The 23,053-nt window shown below is 39.4% G+C and overlaps 1 protein-coding gene across 2 annotated transcripts; it reads left to right on the top strand.

The window, feature by feature from the left end:
- Positions 1–611: 611 nt before the first annotated feature.
- Positions 612–22,774, top strand: arhgap42a (Rho GTPase activating protein 42a). 2 transcript variants are annotated; one of them, XM_023962521.2, is made up of 24 exons: positions 612–1,221; positions 7,103–7,198; positions 7,285–7,346; positions 13,362–13,433; positions 14,177–14,278; positions 14,370–14,480; positions 14,808–14,912; positions 15,493–15,622; positions 15,693–15,793; positions 16,144–16,253; positions 16,408–16,486; positions 16,623–16,662; positions 16,755–16,817; positions 16,892–16,966; positions 17,047–17,131; positions 17,215–17,273; positions 17,689–17,794; positions 18,237–18,396; positions 19,512–19,662; positions 19,776–20,411; positions 20,484–20,616; positions 21,264–21,335; positions 21,416–21,495; positions 22,333–22,774. In XM_023962521.2, exons 1-24 carry the CDS (start codon positions 1,068–1,070, stop codon positions 22,419–22,421), a joined length of 2,871 nt encoding a protein of 956 aa, XP_023818289.1. In that variant the 5' UTR covers positions 612–1,067; the 3' UTR covers positions 22,422–22,774. The 2 variants fall into 2 exon arrangements, with proteins under 2 accessions (XP_023818289.1, XP_078786600.1); XM_078930474.1 differs by lacking the exons at positions 21,264–21,335; positions 21,416–21,495; positions 22,333–22,774 and adding an exon at positions 20,917–21,136.
- The last annotated feature ends 279 nt before the right edge of the window (positions 22,775–23,053 follow it).

Raw genomic sequence — 23,053 nt, 5'->3', positions numbered from 1 at the left:
AGCAACTCTGTTACCCTAAATGTGAATCAAGTGACAACACACCTCCTCAATTAAAAAACAGGAAACCCAGGCCACAACTCAACAGGAAATATCTTTTAAAATGAGCTAATAGTTGTGTTTGGATTTATCTGCCAACATGAATTGAAGAAAAATCCAAAAATAGAACATGTTTTGGAACATAATTTGTGCAAAGAACTGAGGGTGCCAAAACTACGGTAGATCTCTAAAGAATAGTTGATGTGAATTAGACAATTGACCCCTCTGTGTTTACCTGTTTTTTCTTTGCTTTTAAGAGAAAATTCTTGGGGTGTGCTTTTCTTGAAAGAGAGCACAGGCTATGGATTTATGATAGATCTGGGGGAAAAACGGTGAAAGAACAAAACAAATACATCCGCAAGTTTTGTATTGATCTGTAAAATCCTATAAAACATAAACAGTGATCATAACAAAGTGGCTGCTCTTCTATAATAATAATAATAATAATGATAATAGTAATAATAATAATAAGTGTTATTACTATTATTTAAAATAAGTGAACGTTTTTATTTATTGTTTTCATAGTAGTTATTACATGGTTGTAAATCAGTAAACGTCCTTGATTTCAGTAAAAAGAAATTCAGCAGACGCCAGCAGGAGTCTCTCGTTCCCATAGTAACAGCCCTTTAGCAGAGCCGTAGGAAGCCGGAGTTATCAACACATCTCGGTTTTTCGTCTGTTTCCACGAGTCTAAAGCCACACTAAATTGTTTTCGCTTGCTTTTGAGTCTTTTTTCCGAAACGGGTTTTTTTTTCCCTTACAGAGGTCTGGCAGTGTTCGGACCGGGTGTCGTAAAGTTCGTCAGCAGAATGTCGTAGAGAGTCTTGGCTCAACCCCGTCTCCCAAGGTCTCTGGCAGCTCCGGGTCCGGAAGCTTTGTGAGGAAAAGAAGCATGAAAACAGGAGCCTGAGGAAACTTCCCAGCGACTTTCTCCGAGTTTCCTGACTGTCCGTTGTCTCCGGCCGGGACCGAATCGCACGTCTGGCTGCAGTTGGGTCATTATTAGCCGCGTGAAGTGAGCAGGAGTTCCGATGGGTCTGCCGACGCTGGAGTTCAGTGATTCTTTCCTGGACAGTCCAGAGTTCAGAGATCGGCTGCAGTGCCATGAAGTGGAGCTGGAGCGCACCAACAGATTTATCAAAGAGCTCATCAAAGACGGGAACTCGCTCATTTCTGCGCTCAGAGGTAAGAGAACCGAATCGGACTCGATGAGGTCCGAGTTCGTCCAAAAAAGAAGGCGGAGAACATCTAAGCCGAGATTCCTGACCTGAGGCAAAGACGGCCTTCAGAACTATGAATGAGATGTGCCATTACTATGTCAGCACAAACCTCGTAGCCTCAAACCATGTGATCGTTCAGACCCAAATGGGGGAAAATAATTAAAACTCAATCATGGAAAAGTTTTTAATCCTCTTACTATTTTTCCACTTTGTTACAAAAAAACAAAAAAGAAGGTAATTACTCTGTGTGCTAAACTGTCGGTTGTGTCTGGTCTTGTTTCAGACCACAGACTACAGTCAGTCAAGCCAGTAGTGCCTTGCTCAGTAACACTTTATTCTGAAAAGTCCTGAATAAAAAAAATTAAACCGTCCTCTTCCAGAGCCCCGCCCCTGGCCACGCCCACAGCACAGTGCGCTAATAAAGCTTTCGTTATCTGGATTTTTACATCATTTTGGTAAATATAATATCCATATTTTTGATGATGGAGGACATATATAAAGAAAATTAAGCTTAAAATTTCCAATCTTAGTGGTTTTTTAAATTCAAATTGTAGTGAATCAGGACCAGAGTTTGAAAAGCAGCATATTTGTTGTATGTAGAAAATACAAACGGAAGGCCAAAAGCTTCCTGCTCCAAGCTCCTAGCAACGTCAAGGAGACGGGAAGGAGGGTTGCTTTGCGGTAACATCTCTGAGGTGAATTTCCAATGAACTCCTGCCGCTCTGCAGAAACTATGTCCTAGAAAACCACACAGGTTTTTATTTTATTTTTTATTTTGGCTAAAATCAGCACAATCATAAGTAAAAGACCACTGGGAATGCTTTTACAATAAATCAAAAGATGATCGAAGTGGGACTTCAAAGTGTTTTTTTGGGTTCCAGCATTACGACAATTAAGTTGCAATCATGGACAAAACTGCATAATGTTGTACAAAAACACATTGTCGAATCTGATTTAATAGATTTTAGCACTGGAAAAACATCATCCAAGAATGGTTAGAATGAGCCATTTTACACTGTGCTAGTATTTTAACACAATTAAGCTAATGCCACACTTTCACATTCTTCTTCTTTCTCTTTCGGCTTTTCCCATCAGGGGTCGCCACAGCGAATCATCCTTTTCCACCTCACTCTATCATGAACATCTTCTACCCTAACGTTAGCCAACTTCATGTCCTCTGTTAAGACATCCATGTATCTCCTCTTTGGCCGTCCTCTTGCCCTCCTGCCAGGCAGCTCCATCTCCAACATCCTTCTACCAATATATCCACTATCCCTCCTCTGAACATGTCCAAACCATCTCAGTCTGGCTTCTCTGACTTTGTCGCTGACACAGGCAACATGAGCCGTCCCTCTGATGTACTCGTTCCTTATCCTGTCTAACCTGGTCACTCCTAAGGAGAACCTCAACATCTTCATCTCTGCTACCTCCATCTCAGCCTCTTGTCTCTGTCTCACTGCTACCGTCTCTAACCCATAGAGCAGAGCTGGTCTCACCACTGTCTTGTACACCTTTCCTTTGAGTCTTGCTGGCACTTTTCTGTCACACAACACTCCTGACACTTTCCTCCAACCGCTCCAACCTGCCTGCACTCGCCTCTTCACCTCTTTTCCACAATCCCCATCACACTGAACTGTTGACCCCAAGTACTTAAAATCCTGCACCTTCTTCACCTCAGTCCCCTGTAACCTAACGCTTCTACCTTGATCCCTCTCGTTCAGACACATGTATTCTGTCTTACTACGACTGACCTTCATACCTCTTCTTTCCAGAGCAAACCTCCACCTCTCTAGCTGTTCCTCCACCTGCTCTCTACTCTCACTGCAAATTACAATGTCATCCGCAAACATCATTGTCCAGGGAGATTCCTGTCTTACCTCGTCTGTCAGCCTGTCCATCAGCATAGCAAACAACATTATTGTTTGTCAATTTTAAACCAGGAAAGTCAGATGAACTCTGGGTAGGACACTATCATTTTTGGCTTGGTTTATTTTCAAAAGAAATGAGTGAACACAGTATTTTAAAAAGTAAAAAAAAAAAACTGCATCTTTGGGGGTATTTTTCACTCAGAAATAAGTAACCAGGAAGAAGAAAAACAAAACATGAGCTAGTCCCACCGGTTCTCTGGCTATCACATACAAATATTTGTCTTTTTTTTTTTTGATAATTTTTTCTTTCAAAATTAGGATTGCATTCAGACTGTAAGTGAACCACATCAGGATTCACTTGCATACAAACTAGAAGCTTTCATTTTTATGTCAACTAGTGTTTGATTGTTCCATCTGCAGTGACGTTCTAGCGAGCTTTCACTACCAGCCAAATAGAACAGACCTTAGGTATCCTCTTATTGCTTTAATTGTGCTTATAAAGCCAGATCTTAAGTTTAGTACTGCTAACAATGAGGAAGGTCCTAAGCAGGTTTTCAAAAATCTGCAAAAGCAGCAGTTTCTCTTGTACATTCCTGTTTATGATTTAATAACTTTAAGAGAAAAGTGATTCGTGAAATTTCAGAGAAAGAATTGCTGTTGCATTCACATCTAGAACCAGTCACAAAAACCGTTTCAGTAAGAAATAGAATTTGTTAAAAACTGCTGTCTGTCAAATTACGTGTTCCAATAGATTTCCACTGTAGTAAGACAATGCTGTACCTAAAGAAATGCAGACAACCTAAAAGGCTAGACACCTTTGTAAATCAAAAACAAGTTATTAGATTATCCCTGAAGATTTATCAAAAATGATTTTTACATTACTGAAAACCGCATTTGGTGAAAACAATCTAGCAGTAATGTAATATCTTACAAATGCAGTCAAGCATGGTGGTGGAAGGATGAACATTTGGGCCTTTTTGCAGCCACATCATTTGGTGACTTTACAATCACCAAATCAACTGTGAACTCTGTTTGTCAGGAGGCAAGCATAAAGCCGTCCCGATGGATTGCTAAAGCTTTGCTGATGTTGAGCTATGTAACAACTGGACAGCCATATGAATCACAGCAGCAGCATGATGACTGCACAATAAACCAGCTAAAGAATGAGCCGAAACTCACCCACAAGAGCTGATAAGGAAACAGGAAACAGTTCAAGTTAATGCTGTCAAAGGTGAGATTTTGTGACATGAGGTCACTCAGTAAGGCCGGCTCATTTAAAAAAAAAAATTTTTTTGTAAGCAAGTATTTTTTGACAAATGCATTTTTTATTGCTTTTTTAATACACTGACCAAAAATATAAACGCAACACTTTTGTTATTGCTCTCATTTTTTGTGGTATGAACTCAAAGATGTGAAACATTTTCCACATACACAAAATAACCAGTTCCAGGCCAGTCTAAGGCACACCTGTGCAATAATCATGCTGTCTAATCAGCATCTTGATATGGCACACCTGTGAGGTGGGATGGATTGTCTTGGCAAAGGAGAAGTGCTCACTATCACAGATTTAAACAGATTTGTGAACAATATTTCAGAGAACTGGTTATTGTGTGTATGTGGAAAATGTTTCACATCTTTGAGTTCATACCATAAAAAAAGGGAGCAATAACAAAAGTGTTGCGTTTATATTTTTGGTCAGTGTACTTACAACCAGGATTTAATGGGGCTGCACAACTATTTTCTCTTGACTGTAAATACATTTATACTTTAGATTAATTCTTGTGAAGGACTTTTGAATGCATGGTTGCACTATTAGTTTCTGCGCAGTCCAGCCAATTTGTCATCAGCTCTTTTGTTGCACAGTAAACATTTCTAATCATAATAATAACAGTGATAACTCTATTATTCCTTTAAACCGGATAAAAGTTCAACTTTTTTCCAGCAAGAAAGTTAAAAAAAAGATCAGTGCTTTGCTGTATGTCATATACAATTTCTTTAAATTATTAGATAGATAAGAGATACTTTACTTGTCAGTTTCACATGAACAACAACATTTTAAAGTGCTCTTAGGTAAGTGCATTAAAGATTAAAAAAGCAATAACTTTGCAGCTAACTAATAAATAAGTTCATCATTTGGTCATTCATTTACACACAATCTATAAAAAGTGCATCATATAGTCATTCAAAAACTAGATCTGAAATTAGATATTTGTTACTACTTTATTGAAAAGTTGAAAATGAGTATTATTCTTCTATGTTATGAATTGGACTGTGATTACCCAGCTACCACTGCAAACATTTGCTGTCGATTTTTTTAACTTTTTTATTAGCAGCTGAAACAAAGTTAAGTCCAGGAGTTTATCAGCTGATGTGAGTGATTGAAAAAAAATCCCTTGTGTGGGGCTATTTGATACTTCTCCATACATTTTGCTGTTCTTTCGAATCAGAAACAGATCCAAACTATGTTTGAAAAGAGACCAGAAGCAGTTATCTGCATTGAACTGTAGACAAGAGGACTGTGGCCTTCTGGTTTTTCTTTTATTGCCACTTTGCTGTGTGACAGTGAACACAACTCACTGTGTTGTGCTGTCAACTCTAAAATTAGGAGCAGCATGCCCTTTCATTCAAAATTAAAAAAATTCTGGAGATGATTTAGATCCACACCTCTCTTTACAGCTGTAGAAGAGATTATCACACCAGACATTTGGTTTCTTTGAGTGCTTTGCTTCATTTGGTAAGTGTGAACTCCGGCGGGGATCAAACACACACTGGTTTTTCAAAAGGCAAACATTCCCAGTGGAATTGAACCCTGGTGTGGTTCGCTTACAGTGTAACTTCATTTAGAGCAGGGGTCTGCAACCTTTAATATCAAAAGAGCCATTTAGGCCTGTTTCTTACTGATCAAAACCTACAGGAGCCACACAGTCTTATTTCACCCTTTCAAAAATTTGTCCCGTTGTTACTTTTGAAAAAAATATAAATTATATTTCCTTTTTGGCACGAATAAAAACAGAAATGTACAGAGAAAAGGCTTTTCTTTTTTTACTTTTTATTGAGGTTTGTAGCACTTTCTACCTTCATCAATGGCCCAGAGCGCTTTACAGTCACAGTCCAATTCACCCATTTACACGCATATTCATATACTGAATGTCTGCCGGTGTCCACTGCTGAACACCGGCACAAACTTTCCACCAGACGCCAATCTTCCATAACATAAAAAGAGTACTCCAGAGAAGATCAAACTTTTTACTAAAGCTTTGGCAGCATTTGAAATCAGTGCAAAGTAGTAGAGGAATGCTAGAGCACATGACGACTTGGTGTAATGTCAGCAGTGTTGTAAAAACTGTAACAGTTTATTTCACTGTTCTAGGAGAACCTCAGCCATAAAAGTTTAAGCCAAACTAAGCCATTTTTAAAAGTTAGGGCTACTATTATTTTATTTTTCTTTAGTGAAAGAGCCACATGTGGCTTCAGAGCCTCAGGTTGCAGACTCTTGATTTGAAGAATGGAAAAGTCTGCAAAACTCATCCTTTTTTTTCCTTGATGCAATGAGGAGTCGAAGGAACTTATTAATAATCAATAGCTAAACAGTATAGCCAGACATTTGAAAATGTATTCATTTTATATTCTTCCTCTTCTTTGGTATAGAGGGTATGTCAAACTTCCAGCTCTGTAACATTTCCTGGGACTTTGGTCCTTTCTGTATGAGACTAAACCAAACAAATTAAAAAAATGTGAACATTTCCCTTTATATCAATCAAGTTTGTTGGAATTTCCCTAAAGAGAAAGTCCCCCTGATGCTACATACATCAGGTGATCCAGAAAGGGTTTCCTCACAAACACTTCCTGGCAGTAACATTGCTTCAGTCTTTGACACTTTCCGTTCTTGGCTTTTAAAGAAGCTATTACGTTTATGAAAATGGGAATGGACTTTTATCTGCTTTTTACAGCTGAAAGAAATTCTTCCTGTTTTCGCAGGCCTCTCTCTGGCAGTGCAACGCTTCTCCCAGTCTCTGCAGGAGTTTCAGTTTGAGTGCACTGGAGATGCGGAAACGGATGATGAGATTAACATAGGTGAGACGAGGCAGCAGGATAATGTCCTGGACTTTCAAGTGAAGCACAAGCTCAAATATCAAAGTGATTGTGTGATCTCCCTGCAGCTCAGTCCCTGAAGGAGTTCTCGCAGCTCCTAAACACCATGGAGGAGGAGCGAAAGCGGCTGGTAAGATAATGAGTGTTTATGTGAAGTTAAATGCAGAATTTTATCAAGGTACTGTAGGTATTACTTTTTTTGGTGTCTCATAAGGTATAGGAGGGAGGGGACTGTTGATGGCTTCTTTTCTAAAGCTGCTGATGCAGCAGTTAGCAACAAAAGAGTCTTTATGCTCCAGCCAGCCATAACATTACGATTCCTTTCCTGGTAGGTAGTAGGAGCTCAAACTGCTCGCACCACTGAAAAATTTTGATAGGTTCTAGCCTTACGCCTACAACAGCTTCTAAGGTTTCTGTGGGTCATGGAGCAGAACCTCTGAAGGATTAGGAGGCCGGGAGCTCCTTGGGTTTGGTGTGGAGTCCCTGTGCGTTGGGTGTGCTCTCCCCAAATGCCACCAGATATCTGGTAACACTGATGATGGGTGAACACTGTAAAACAAGCAAAATCCTCTAAAAAGGCTGGGATGTTGGTTTTTCAGCCTCTTCTGTTGTAATAACAGCATGTTTTCACTTACCTGGAGGAGGTTTTACTGTGGTTTTGGCCGGCAGCAGTCCTGGTCTGCTAGGACTATATTGGTTCCGTCAATTTTCGTTCTTACAGTGCGTTTGAGAGAAAAAAAAATCCCAGCTACATACTCAAAAACTCACTAAAATGTGCACATACTTTGTACCCAGTGAAACGACCCCAACGACCCCAACCCCAAATAAATAATAAAGTCTCTGTGGGCAAATTTGTCAAAAAGATGAATGGGAAAGCTATGGGCACACCAGGCAAGAACGCCCTTAATGCAGGTTTTTAAACTCAACTGATGCCCATCCAGGCACATGCCACAATTTTTCATTTCTCCTTCATGATTAATTTTCAAACCATTGGGCTTCCATAAATTAAGAGGGGCGTGTAATTATCCATACATCACTACCTAATGTGAGTCCCTGATTGGTCAAAGTTTGACATGGTTTAACTTTCAACACGCATTCAATGGTGTGTAAAGCCCAAAAATGGTTGTAGAAACTTGAAACTAGAGCTAGACTTCCTCATTAAAAACACTTGTTCCCGGGCAGAGCTACTTGTGAACGTGAGCGTACATTGTATTACTTCTGTATTAGTAGCGTTTTGAATGCGGAAGTCAAAATGCACGTTTATGGGTGTTTCGTAGATTTTATTGGAAGTTGCCGCTATAAATAAAATGAAATTATCATGGGATGGGTAAAACACCTAAGGCTTGGCAGCCGTTTTTTGGCAAAATGTGAAATTCGGCAATTTTCACAATTTTGCACAACATGGGAAACAAAAACTTTTGTTCCTGCAATCTCTTCAAAATTTAGCACATAAGCAGCATAGTTTTATTGACCTTTGACCTCAGGAAGAGGCAGCTATCTTGAAAATATCATAAAAATTACCTTTAGTACCTTATTCAAGCGATCTATTGCCTCATAACCCCTCAAGCATTATTTGGAGGCTTCTTGGTAAGAAATGTTGGTTTTAAACTTTTTCAATATTGAACAGCATTTGTGTGTTGAGCTCACTTAAGTTGCATTTCCCCGTTGCTTGCATATTTTCTTTACCAGAATATGGAGAAACTTAAATACATGAATCGTTGGCTCAAGTTGAATGAAACAATGTGACATAGATTATAAACATTTTAGGAATGTGGTCCTGATTAACAAAAAACCTCTGTTGCCAAGGGAATCCAAAAATGTACTTTTGCTGATTCTGCTAATAGTCTTATTGACATGTTCATCACCCCTTGGTGACCAAAAATAAAATTGTTTGCCATGGGGTGTCAGCTGAAAAAAGTGGATTTTTTAAAAAGAATTTGTCTTGTGGAGCTCTGACCAGGGTGGCAGAGGCAGAGGAGGGTGAGGGGCGTGTAGTAGCTTCTCTGCCGGTGGGGGCAGGTCAAAGGGCGGGTCTGCTGCAGGCGACACAGACAGCATGTCTGTGTACTGTTACATTTTTATTTTCCACCCTTTTGTTAGTGCATTCTTTTTCATGCATAAACATTTTGGAGGGAAATGCACTCTAAAACTGTAGCGGCCTCTAGACAGGAATATTATTTTTACATTTTTCTGTATAGAAAAATATGAACTTTTAAAGACTTTTAGTTGCGACTAGGCTGCCCTGTATCATTCTCAGCCCGGAATTTTTTAAAAGCCAAACTGTTCTGATGAATGTCTGTACCAGAAATGAATGTCTGTACCAGAAACTTTCTATAACCACTGAAACTTTAGAGTAAAACTTTACCAAACTCAGAGAACAATAAGTAGCTGGAACTGTGTTAACTAGAATAAAAATAGTAAAAAAAAGAATTATGAAGATGTGAAAGAGCGAGAGATCACAGAGAAGTGGAGCCCCTCCCACCATCTTTACACCTCTGATCTCAACCTGTGGTTTTTGAAGGACACTCTTCCGCTCGCTTTCCAGATATTTCTGGCCGGATTTCTGCTAAAACACTGGCTGGAAAAGGAAACAAGACTGTTGTCTCCAGAACTTGACTCCCACGTTGCAAACTATCTCAGTGGCCTAGTGGACGAGTGTCTGTCCTGACATTGGGAGCTTGGAGGTTTGATACTAAGTTCTCTAAAAAGTGGAGCCTACATTAAGATGGTCCCAAACGTTTTTAACTCACAATGATCCTTCACTATTTCATGACTTTGCCCTTGTTCATTTTGGTGCAGCATTTACCGTCCTCCTCACTTGACACAATCTTTCTTCCTCTTCTTGTTTCTTGACCTAATTTTCCTCAATGTGATTTAGAAGTTTGCAGTTCAGTGTGAGCTTTGTGCCAGCGGAGCACATTGGGGTATTTTGGGAAATGTCTCCAGCTCTGAGACCCTCCATCAAGCCAGTGGCCTTTGTGTGAGAGTGACGGCAGTTTGGCAAAGTACGTGGAGCCAAACCTTTGTGCATTTGCAGAGGGCTAACACTACCTGATGTATGGTCCCTTGTTTCAGAGTGTTTGCCTTTGTGGCTGTGTACATGGTCTGGTTGTAGGAGGAACCATGTGGAACCTATTCAGACAATCCCCCAGTGACTGGCCTCAGACTCTGCTGGCTGGGAAAGTCCATAAAAGGTTTCTGTGTGTGTTTGTCTGCTGTCCGTCTTTCTGTGCGTGTTTGGATTGTATGCTTTTCCGCTGACTGTGACACAACGGCCCTGCTGGACTCTTAATACCATCAGTAATAAATGAGGAGGGCTGCTCCAGCACACAGGTTCCGCTAAAATATCTACCTGTTCTAGCTTAAAGGGCTGTTTATCAATTGTGACCCAGTTTGTATTCTGGTCACTGGGGACAAAACTAAGAAATTAATTGATTATTTCAGTTATTTTTTCTAACCTATTAGATTAAACAACTAGAAGCTGAATGCAAATGTGGATATTGAGAATTGTGCAACCATGTAGAACTAAAATTTAGGAAAAAGATGAACAAATCAAGTTCTTTCCGCTCAAACTTGTGGGAAAAATGTCAGATTGTACATATTTATTTACCTAAACTGTAGTTCAGCTTTGTGCAACGTTTGTCTAAACTTACAAAAAAGAATAAATACTTTTTCATGTGTTTTGGTCTAATTTCATTCTGGCTCCACTGTTTCTGTTCAACTTCATAAATTGAAACGATTTCCAATAAAGACGTGTTTCAAGTTAGACTTCTGTCTGTTCTGCACCTTTGAAAAAAAGTCACTGCAGTTTTCGGGGATGTATCTTTATTCAGCTGCTTCATAGAAAAATAATCTACATTTTTGAACATTGTTCAAAGCTTAAATATATTTGATCAAACTGGACCCAAATCTGGGATTGTTTTTTCATTTTCAGTCATAACTACAAGTTACAAAATGAGTACAAGGTGGGCTTTGTTTCACTTCCATGTCTGACACCTTGATGTTTTTGTTACATGGACAAATGAAAACTGATAATCTTCATTGTTCCAGTTGAGCTTTATCATGGAGCAGTTGTTATATTATCCCTGTACGACCAAACCCAGACGCTTAACTCCATGCTACTAAGCTCAAGTCCTTATCCATGTTAAAAATCCAGAATCAAACTCACCTGTTTAAATCCCCTTTCTCACTTTGATTTTTTGTCTATTCTTTTGTTGGCTGATTTTATTTTACCTTATTCTGCTTTAATGTATATGTGTTCTTATTTTTACTGCTATGTATAGTGTCTTTAAGTGTCAAAAACGGCGCTTGAAAGAAAATGGAGTATTATCATTATTAAGATGAAAAAATAGAAATGAAATGTTTGTATAAAGGTGCATTACTGCATTTGTTGTAGAGGTATGGACAGCAATCTTGTGTTCTCCTTATTAGGCATCAGTTATGATCTTATTCTTATTTTCCATTTTTTATTGAATCATTTTTTTTTTCAGACAAAGAAGTGATTGTGGATCGTCAATTTTTGTTTCCCTTTAAAATCCCACTCTGATCATCTTTTGATCTATTTTTAAAGTGTTCCTAGTGGCCTTTTAATTATAATTTCTGCCTTTTTTTGCAACAATCAAAAAACCTGTATCATTTTCTAGAACATTGTTTCTCCAGAGTGGCTGTAGTTCATTAGAAGTTTGCCTCTGACATGTGGGTAGGAATGTTGGCGCAGAGCAAGCCGGATCCTGCTTCCAGACACCCGCTTCCGCTAGCTTACAGCCCCTCTAAGCACCAACCTAACATTCCCAGTGCAACAGAGCAATTTTGGAGCTATACGGCCGTAAAGGTTTGAGCCAAATGTCAGATCAGACGAGGAAGACGAAGGTGTGTGTGATCTATTTGTCTACAAGTGGATGCATCAGAATGGAGCGGAGCAGGGAGTTTGTGGTCTGAACAGCGGATTTTCTCTTTACATTCTCTTTTCCAAACTTAATTTTTTCGTCTGCTCCTGATTCCCAATGATTATAGTAAAGAAATACTCATAAATGCAATTTTAGCTTATTTTTATTGTCCTTTATTATTAGAACAATTCCACAAAAGCATGTTAAAAAACGCCAAGAACTCTTTTTTCATCTGAGTGGGTCTTTAAGCATTTAGAATCGGGTTCTGTTTGCTGTTTATAATGTTGAATGTGTTGATTCACTTGATCCAAAAGTTTGTTTTTAGAGACATTCTGTTTTTTTCCTTATTCTTTGATGTCTTTTTAGGTCTCCATCTGGATTTTACATGTCCGGTTTATGGATTTTAAATCCAGTCAACATCTTTTGCTTCGTTCTTTATTGAATTATTGACTGAAAAGGTTTCAAAATCCTCCCAGTTGCCTCATCCATGTTTTCTGTCATACAGCAGTCAGCAGCAGCTGCTCATTGAATGCAGCAAACTCTCTCTTTCTTTGACCGTATGCGTTTGCGACTTTTTAGCTTCATGCAGGACTTGTTAGAGAAACTTCTCGGATAATATAGTCAATTTTTTTACTTATCCCAAACTAAAATAAAAAATATGGTTTTAATGAAAAAATATTGTTTTAGAAGGTTTGGTAAAGCATACTTTCCAAGAAACATATGTCAATTAAAAATCTTATTTTTGTTTACTCTTTTATTACATTTTTATCTGTCTTTTTATGTATTTCATAGCTTTTTTCTTTTTTTATATGTAAAGCACTTTGGCATCAGGATGGCTTTGAAAAGTGCAGTATAAATAAAGTGTCATTCATTCAAGATTCAAGAGACAAAATAATTAATGTCTACTGTTTTTAAAAGCTATTTTTCACAAAGAAAAGCACTTAGATGGACATCCTTTAGGTGCACTGGGTGCATAGTTGTTCCCAGAAAAACGGGAATTTTTCTACAACTTGGCAAAGTTGTCACTGTTTTAACACCATAAAGTTTTGATCAACTGAGTGTTTGTGTGTTTTAGGAAATAATTAACCAAAAACAGCATTTATTTAACTGTTTTTTTGCGAGAATCATTTTGAACTTGTCACTGAAGCTGCAGCCCTTTTGTGTTGGCCACTGTGATGTTCTCGTATTTCGCCGCTGGTTTTTACATTTGCTGATGCACAACACAGAAGTCTTTTTTTTTCCTCCTCCTGCTGTTTCAGATCCAGAATGCTGACAATCTTTTGATCTCACCGCTGGAGAGGTTTCGTAAGGAACAAATCGGAGCTGTTAAGGTAAATCTGCAGAGTACTTCCAGATTTTGAACAGTAGAAAAGGTTGCACACACATTTAGCGCTCAGGTCTTTGCATCAGAAAACCTCATTTGTTGGGATAAATTATGAATCCCAGAGTCAGTTTCAAGGTCGTGGGAACGGACGCTGGGAGAGAGGAGCCAAGCTCAGAGAGGCTGCTCTGCAAAGAAGGAGAACGTGGCTTTCAGATGCATGTCTCCAACTCCATAGTTTACTTTATCTACTTTTATTTATCCAGAATAAGGATGCAGGTAGTAGTCATGTGGTTTACATGACTAGAAACAAGTTCATCTTACTTTTAATAAAGTCTAAGGGAAGTCTCTTTTTTTTCTTAGAGTTTCTTCAGACTGAGGAATGTAGCAGAGTTGTGTGAAAGAACATCCTGATGCTGTTTATCCAAAATCAGCTGGAGACACATGTTGCACTTGCCATGCCAGATAAATGTTCCAAACTTTTTTGGCAGAGCCTCTTCATTAGTAGTGTTAACAGCTCTTCTGGTTTTTATTGGAGCCTTTTATTTCCCGATAGGCCGGCTGGAGTAGGACAAACACAAAAATGAACGCATTTACTTGTATTTTTTTGTGATTGCTTGTTGCATTTTTAAGACAATTTGTCTCGGCTGCCTAAAAAAACAAAACAAACGTTTAATTAAGCAAAACCTTATTACTGAAGCAAAATTCTCTTTTATTTTGTTAAATTCTGAAGTGTTTATATGCCTTTCTTAGGAAGGAAAGAAGCAGTTTGACAAGGAGACGGAAAGGTATTACTCTGTCCTGGAGAAGCATCTCAACTTGTCCTCTAGAAAGAAAGAGTCTCAGCTGCAGGAGGTACAGGAACCACTCTGATGCTCCCAGAGCCACAGTGGGATCAGGGATCGCAATGACTGCTTGTGCGTGTTTGCTGTTCTTTCTCCTACAGGCTGATGCTCAAATCAAGAAGGACAGGCAGGGGTTTTATGATGCATCGCTGCAGTATGTGTTCAAGATCCAAGAGGTTCAGGAGAGAAAGAAGTTTGAGTTTGTGGAGCCGGTGAGTTGCCGCTAGTTTGTTACAGAATACTCATCAGAAAAATACAAATGTATTGTTTTAGAATCAGAAACAGGCATAAAATTAAACTGGAGCGCAGTAGCGACAAAGTTTGTGCCTGTAAACATGTTGACACTCCGCTTCAGTGATGGATATCGGTGCAGCTTGCTTCCTGCTGCTGCAGCCAGCTTCCTGTGAGGACATTCCCCTCGCTGATGAAACTCTTTGTTGTTGAGGTCGCGTCTAGAAACCAGAGAAGCTGGGAGTCCAGGGCTCTGATTGATTGAGTGAATGACTGATGGCTGTTTTTCTTTTTCTCCTGTTCCTCAGTTATTAGCCTTCCTTCAAGGCCTGTTCACCTTCTACCATGAAGGCTATGAGCTGGCTCACGAGTTTGAACCCTACAAGCAACACCTTCAGTTTAACCTGCAAAATGTAAGCTTTCAAATCTGCTCATGATTATTGCTCTCAAAGCTGCTAAGCAATCAAAAGTCAAAATGACAATCAAGCCAAGGTTTTGAACCATCAACGAACTGATTGGCAAATGGTTCTCTAACCCTCTGAACGTCACCTCCCCAGGAATTGTGCATTTTGTTAAACCGGTTTACCTGAAATTGAAAGGTGAGAAGTTGATATTTGAGAATCCAACTGTTGCTGAAATCTTAGGAATAATGAGCAGCAAGTGGACAATGGAGGATATGATATGAGAGCTGAAGGAGAACATGCTGCACCAAAATGATGAAGGATTTGAGCAAACAAGCCAAAAAAGGGCAAAACCAGGTCTAGTGAAGGTCTTTCATCAACGTAGCTTCCACTTAAGCTGATTTCTTTACCCATTTTATGCTTTTGTGTCATTCTGTGAGTTTCCTTACTGATATATTACCATGACAACCTTAATTTGTTTAAATTAGTTTCTCTGGAATCTCCAGCTCTTTTTTTGGGGCATCAATTTAAAAAAAAAAGAAACCTAATCTGTTTATTTAGTTGAGCCAATAATGACCAATGTGTTCTAAAGGCTCGGAACAACTTTGAAAGTACCCGCGTTGAGGTTGAGAGGCTGATGAAGAGGATCCGGTCGGCTGAAGAGGACTTCAAACCCCCCAGCTCCTTTACCATGGAGGGGCATCTGTACATCCAGGAGAAACGTGAGACTCTCTGATGTCTCCAACTCTCATGCGTCAAAGAAGGCTTCATTCAAGACTTGTGTTTATTTAGGAGCATTGGGCAGTGTGTGGACCAGGTACTACTGCACCTATGAGAGGAGCTCCAAGATGTTCACTATGAGCGGCACAGAGGCCAGAGCAGCCAGCAGACAGGTGGGTCTGTCACTCTGCTAGGCCTCTATACCAAAGAGTGACATTTTCCATAACATAAACGGTTTAGAAGTTGAAGATAAGAAGACAATTAAGGAAGAAACTACTTTAAATAACTTTTTTAATGAATGTTTTACTTTATAAAGCTTTAAGAATACTAACAAGAGATGCAGAATTGCTTTTTAGCCCACTAGTTTTAAGGTTTAATCATTTTAATGCTATTTTACACAAATTAAAACAAACAAACAAAAAAAAACTTTTTAATAGTACTGTTTCTTCCCTGCAGTAACTAAAATACAAAAATGTCTTTGCTTCATGATGACGATGTAACTCGAGGTGATGTTTGACCACAGAACGGTGTGGTGGGCGGAGCCCCAGAGGTGTTCCGGCTACGCTCCTGTGTCCGAAGAAAGACGGATTCCATTGATAAGCGCTTCTGCTTTGACATCGAGGTGATAGAGAGGTAAAAGGATGACCCAAAGGCCTAATCCTGATGCACCTTGACACGAAGACCGCCTTTAATTTCATCATGCTCCATGAACGATGACAATGTCTGTTCTACTCTATACTAAAGGGTGTTGTGTATGATGTGTAATGTCGTTTGTCGTCACTTGCAGACATGGCGTTATAACACTACAGGCGCACTCAGAGGCCAACCGACGGCTTTGGATGGAGGCGATGGATGGTAAAGAACCTGTAAGAAACGATACATTATTTTAAATATTAATGCATTCAAAATGACTGCTGGATTATTTCAAAATAAAAGCAGCAAAATCATCTGTGATTTTTTTTTTTTTTACCAAATAATTTTGTGTTTTTACCTTCTGTTCAGATTTACACTCTTCCCTCACTGCTCAGTAAAAAAGAGGAAAGTAAGTATTAGGTTTGGTCAAGATTCTGTTTGTTATTGTATGAATATCGTAAAACAAGATTGTGGTTATAAATCAGATCCCCTGCTTTACAGCATTTCTCAATGAGGCAGGCTTCACCTTTGCAAAGAAGTGCATTGAGCTGATAGAGGCACGAGGTACTCCTCAGCATCAGAAAGGCAAGTAAGATCTTTTCTTTTTTTGTATTTCAACAAAGTTAATGTGTCTACAGGTATTACTACCGTGGGCCTGTACAGGACAGGAGGAGTGAACTCCAAAGTGCAGCGGCTGATGACCAGCGTGTTTGGTTTGTTGCTCTTATTTTGAAGTGACTCATGTTCGTTCAGAGGTCCATCTCTGCTTTTCCAACCATGTGCTTCCCTGCAGCGTCCACAGCTACTTCTGAGATACAGCTGGATTCAGATGTCTGGGACAACAAGACCATAACCAGCGCCCTTAAGGATTATTTTAGGTAGAGTTTACACACTTAGATAGCAGCAACGACTCAAAGCTGCTCAGATTTAACACATGTTTTGCTTTCAAACTGATGTGCAGATGTCTGGCAGAACCCCTGCTGACCTACAGGCTGCATAAAGACTTTGTCAGGGCTGCAAGTATGATCTTCCTGCCTTTTTTTATTTTCCAAATAGAGACAGGTGTATGGTGGCCGTGAAGTACAAATCACTTAACATAAAACATATTCAAGTTAACAACAACAATTAAAAAAGGCAAAACAAATACTAAAATATTACATTTTAGAAATAAAAATAAACTTCCTGAAACCAAAATGTGAAAAAAAATCATTTAATTTAGTTTCTTTCTATTTTAATTGGGTTTTTGGAATTACATTTTGGTCTCTGGAATTTTTTTAAAGTAATTTTTTTTTTGTTTTTTTGGTTTTTAATTGTGATTTTTAATGTTTTTTTTGCATTGAGTGATTTTTTTTTATGTGATATGCACTTCAGGGCAACCGTACAGATTTTTGTCCAAACCGGCACACCTCATCGCTGTTTTTTTCTGTTTTGACAGAATTCGAAGACCAGAGTTACAGAGTCAGAGCCATTCATGCTCTTGTGCACAAACTGCCAGAAAAAAACAAAGCCATGTTGGACTTGTTGACCAACCACCTCCTCAAGTGTGTAGATGTTTCCTTCAGTCCTCTTCTACCGCTTTTAAAACTTACCGTCATGAGCACAAGATAGTTTCTTTTAGTTTTTTTATGTGTGAAATCATTAAAGGATTTCAATCAATATTTTTCAAAGAAAAATTCAAACAACAAATATTTATTGAAGAAAAACAAGGTGGAAAAAGCATCAAATACTGTTTTTTTCCTATTTGATGTTATCACTCCTGCACCCAGTAGATTGTGACTCATGCTCCTTCAGTCATGTATCTTAATTGAGGTTTGTAGAAAGTTATTGTTTTCTCACTCTGTATTTACAATATCGTTGGTATTAAAAATAGATAAAAAGAGCTAAAATAAGAGTTTTTGGTCGTGACGGTGGTTGTGACTGTGGTTGTGACGCTTTCCCTCCATGCACGGATGCTCATTGTGTCTCATGTGTTCCTGTGTGTAGAGTGTCCTCTCATAGTGACCAAAACCAGATGACTGTGTCCAACCTGGGAATGATCTTTGGGCCCACACTGATGAGGTCACAGGAGGAAACGGTGGCCGCCATGATGAACATCAAGTTTCAGAATATCGTGGTGGAGATAATCATTGAGAACCACAAAAAGGTGCAGTACTGAGCGCGCTCACGAGCACAAGAGTGCAAAAGTGGATGTGAATGGTTATGGAGTGTTTTTTTCCAGAGGTGGTCCTGGGCAAAACACTGGACCAGATCCCCTCCAAGCCCTGTCCCCAAGAACACAAAGCCTGTATAAAAAAAATCACAACATAATATATTAGTTATTTTCCATTATTAACTATATCAGTAAAGTTAGCAAGTTAGCTTGGATGTTTAGGGGGCAGCAGTGACTCAGGCGGTAGAGTGGGTCGTCCAATGATCAAAAGGTCGGCGGCTCAATCCCCACTCCCCCCAGCCAGCACCCGCCCCCAGCACGGGGCGTAAATGGGCATGAATGTCCCAGTGATGGTCAGAGGCGCAAACTGGCAGCCACACCTCTGTCAGCCTGCCCCAGGGCAGCTGAGGCTACATTAGTAGTTAGCATCACCAAGTATGCATGAGGAGTGAATGGATAATGGCACAGTGCAGGTAAATCTAATCCATTAATACTATTTACTGATATAATTAATAAAGGAAAATAACTTATATATTATGTTGTGATTTCTTTTGGCAACAATCCTTCATCACCACAAACAAAAAAAAAGTTATTTATTATACTTTATTATATACTTTTATTATGTAATTTTAATACATTATGAATACATTATTCTAATACATATTTTATATAACTACTTGTTGATTTTGTTTGATAAAATTGTTCAATTGAATTATTGACTAACTATAATAAAATATTTATTCATGCTATTGAATTTTAGTGATGGATGAGTCTAACCCTTCTCTTTCCCTCTACTTGCTTATCCTCTCAGAGTGAGACTACCCATTTATATCCTCTGCAGTTGCAAGTTGGTTTCCCCCGAACCCCATCACAGAGAGACCGCAAAATATTGTCATTAGAACAGCAAGTTGACATGATAATAGGGGGGCATATTTCAGCATATTTTATTTCATTTGGGTCAAGAAAGTCAACCATTTTAAAAAATCTGGTGATAGTGGGGTTTTGTTTGTTTTTTTTTTTGTTTTTTTTTGGAGAGGCGCTGCTTGTGCGTCTCCTGGATGACCACCCACATTGCCGCGTTAAAACCGCATTTTTTTTTTTCCCGTCAGATCTTCGGCGAGGCCCCGGACCTCTCGGTACCTGTGCCTTCAGCTCCTTCATCACGCTCAACTCCTCGTAGGAGCAAAGCCATTTGTCTGTCTTCTGGAAGAAGAAAGGCCCGTCTGTATTCTCCTGCTCTGTGCCTGGCAGACAACGACAGTGAGTTCTGAGTCCTGCCTCATCTCATCTGTCACAGAAGCTAATGATAAAGATTTGCTTCTGTTACACAAACACCTTTATGATTTGACTGAAGCATTTCTTTTATACCTCAGGTGACACTTTCAGTAGCAGTCCTGGTGCAACCCCCATGGGGAGCCTGGAGTCCCTGTCCTCTCACTCCTCTGAAAAGAACGGGTTGTCTCAAACATCGTCCCCGTCTTCCCCCGCGGCTGAGCCTGACCCTCCAGACCCAGTGTCTCCACCTGCAGCCCCGTCTGATCAGACACAGCGGTCGGACGGCGCCCCCTCTGCCCATCCCCAGTCTACCACTTCCTGGTCTGCAGCTCCGCTGGCTCCCGTGGAGCAAACATCTTCTGTGTCCTCTTCCACATCCTCGTTACTCTCCGCAGTGGAAAAGTCTTTCAACAGAAACTCAACCGCTTCCTTGTATTCCCTAAAGGAGTCAAAATCTCTTTCCAGAGGAGCTGGGTCCAGCCCCCCGGCCCAGCGCTCATCTTCTGCTGGGGTTGAAGGACCTGCTAAGAGAACCGCCTCTGTCTCGTCCATGAGCAATCATTCCACTAGTAAAAGAGACACTTCCAAAGAAACCAGAGGGGAGGACTCCACCTCTCCTCAGCTGCACACTTCTGAGTACAGGACTGCTTCCTCCTCTTCATCTTCATCCTCTTCATTGTTTCCCTACCCGCTGTCCGAGTCTTCTTCTCTCACATCCCTGCACATCTCCGAGGGTGTGTGCACCTTTTTCTTTGACTGAATGAAACCACGTCGGGGCTTTTTCTGATTGTTTGTGTTTGTCTCAGATTACAAAAGCTGTCATGGATCAGTACAGAGTCTCGCATCCCTGGATTCAGTCCACAAACCTTCACGCATGTGCTGCGGCTCTGATCTGAAGCGCTCCACCACCACCAACACATTCCAGAAGCCCAGGTCTCTGTGAGTATCTCGTAATGTATGAAAGGCGCTCGTCACCTCACTTGATGCTATCTCCATCAAGATCTGAGAAAAAAAAGAAGCCAGAGATTGTCCTCTTATGCATTCTTCTTATCTGCAGAATACTTTCTTATCTAGGGTAGATTCTATGTAAACTGCTTCTTTTCTGTGTTATTTCTTATCTGTCAGAGATTTTCTTTCTTCTTCTTTTTTCCTGCTGTAAAATCTAATGTTTAATGCTCAAACTTTTGCACCTGCAGCAGTTTTTTTTATCTTACCTGTAGATTTTTCTCTGACCTGCAGAAGATTTGGAAGTCGTTTTACTCTCTCACCTGCTACTGATTCTCTCGTGTGGGAATCTGAGGGCGATGGCACAAAATGTGTTTTTCTTTCAGTGAGGTGAAGAGCCATGTAGTGTATCACACATATATGCTAGGAGCACCCTGCTTTATTGTGTAAATTATGAACTCTTATGTAAAAAAGCTCTTCTTATTTATACAAATAAACAAAATAGATACTTTATTTTGCAAATTTATGGTACATTTTTATATAGATTAACTCTTCGGTTTAACATGTTTTCTTGTTTGCTATAACTTTTATTAGTTTTCTCTATTATTCCTCTGTCATAGATGAGCATTTGTTTGTTGCAGACTGTCCGTCAACCAGCCGCAGCGTGACAGCTCCGTGTTCCTGTCAGCTTTGGACATATGTCCCTCTGGAAGGTATGCTGATCTTCATCATGCATAAAGCCATTGCTTTTCTAAGCGTTTTCCATCAGTCTGCCTTCTGTGATTCCTTATAGGGATGCTAAAGCTCTTTATTCCTGCAAGGCAGAGCACAGTCATGAGCTGAGTTTTCCACAGGGGGCGCTGTTCTCAAACGGTAAGATTCATTTTCCTGCCCTCTGAGCTTCAGTCCTGTTCACACCTGCAAACCTCCAGCAAAACCCCTGTTTCCATATACAGAGATGATTTAAAGTGCTTTACAAAAAGCTTAAAACGCCACTAAAGTCAGTCAAAACTTTAAAATAGGAAAAGGTTCTCAAAGAAACCAGAAAGCATTTAATTGTAGATGAGGTTTGTGCTCCATCTGTGTGTAACACAGACACTGAAAGGAAATTCATAGTAATTGGTTCTGACCTGAGGGCCTTCCAGCTTACTACATCCTGCAGATCTCAGAGGCTTTTTGTAGCATAAGAATACCTAACATGTATTTGTATTTTTGTCAACTATTAGACTCAACAACGGCCCACAGACCATGCACAGTAATTATCATTGTTATTCATTTTTTAGGTGTATTTCTAGTGCTATCTATTATCTGAATACTGTTTTTAATAGAGAAAGTAATTTCCACTTTGAGGGTTCAATAAAGTTTTATTTTACTCTATTCTATTCACTCTGTGACTTATAAACTGGATAAAATCCACCTACCTATGTAACTAAGATCACAAATATCAGGTTTAGTTTCGTTTCTTGAGCGCATTCATTATTTTTTAAACTCCTATTTTGGTAAAAAAAAAAAGAAGAAAAAGAAAAGTTTAGTGGGCTCATTAACTGAAAAACATTGTTTGCATGAATGAAGTTGCTATAGTCTGATCTGTTCACATTGCATTTCTAAACATACAGAATCCATCTACCTGGATGTTTTTTTTAAAGACACTGAAATAATAATTTGATAAGTGTGTGTTGTTCTGCTGACGGGATCCTTTTGTGTTTGCAGTGTGTCCATCTGTGGAACCAGGTTGGCTGCAGGCCACCTATAAGGGCAGAACGGGCCTTGTGCCTGAAAACTACATCATCTACATCTGACAGGACTGATGCTGTCATCAGCACCAAAATCCAGCTTTGGACCAAGATCAGACATCAAAGACCTTTTTACCTGAACCTTAGACTACTGTGAGGAAAGAATACTAATCTGTGTACTGTTAGTAGCTGTGTCAGGTGCAGTAAATGTTAATACTGGAGTCCATAGTGCTCTTTTATGTTAAACCCTATTGCCTTCTGCAGCCTTTACAAATCAGTCGCATGCAGTAAATATGTCTCAAAGGTACAACCTTTCAGTTTTAATAATTTATATGAATTTTATTAGTGTTCACATGTCTGCACTGGGACTGAATGAACTGGAGTCTTCTGCTGTCCAATAAAAAACTAATTTAGACAAACGATGTAGCGTCAAATTGTCTTTTTCAAGGCCTTTACTGAAATACTGACCACAACATGTCAGGTGGTTGGAGCCAAACAGTTTTATGAATAAGTCTTTAGTAAAATAGGCGAAAAAGAGACATGGAGACGTTCTGACCCTGCAGCCACTTGAGACTAAGTAAAGACCCACACCGATGAAAATCCTGTTTTTGGTGTATTGTTCTTGTAGGATATATATATATATATATATATATAGTACATATATAAAAAAGTAAGTCTTTCATTATTCAAATTGTAAA

The sequence above is a fragment of the Oryzias latipes genome, chromosome 14 (assembly GCF_053564925.1).
Source record: "Oryzias latipes strain Hd-rR chromosome 14, Olatipes_Hd-rR_3.1".
NCBI lineage: Eukaryota > Metazoa > Chordata > Actinopteri > Beloniformes > Adrianichthyidae > Oryzias > Oryzias latipes.
The sequence above is the reverse complement of the archived record's forward strand: the minus strand, read 5'-3'. Positions and strand labels throughout refer to the sequence as shown.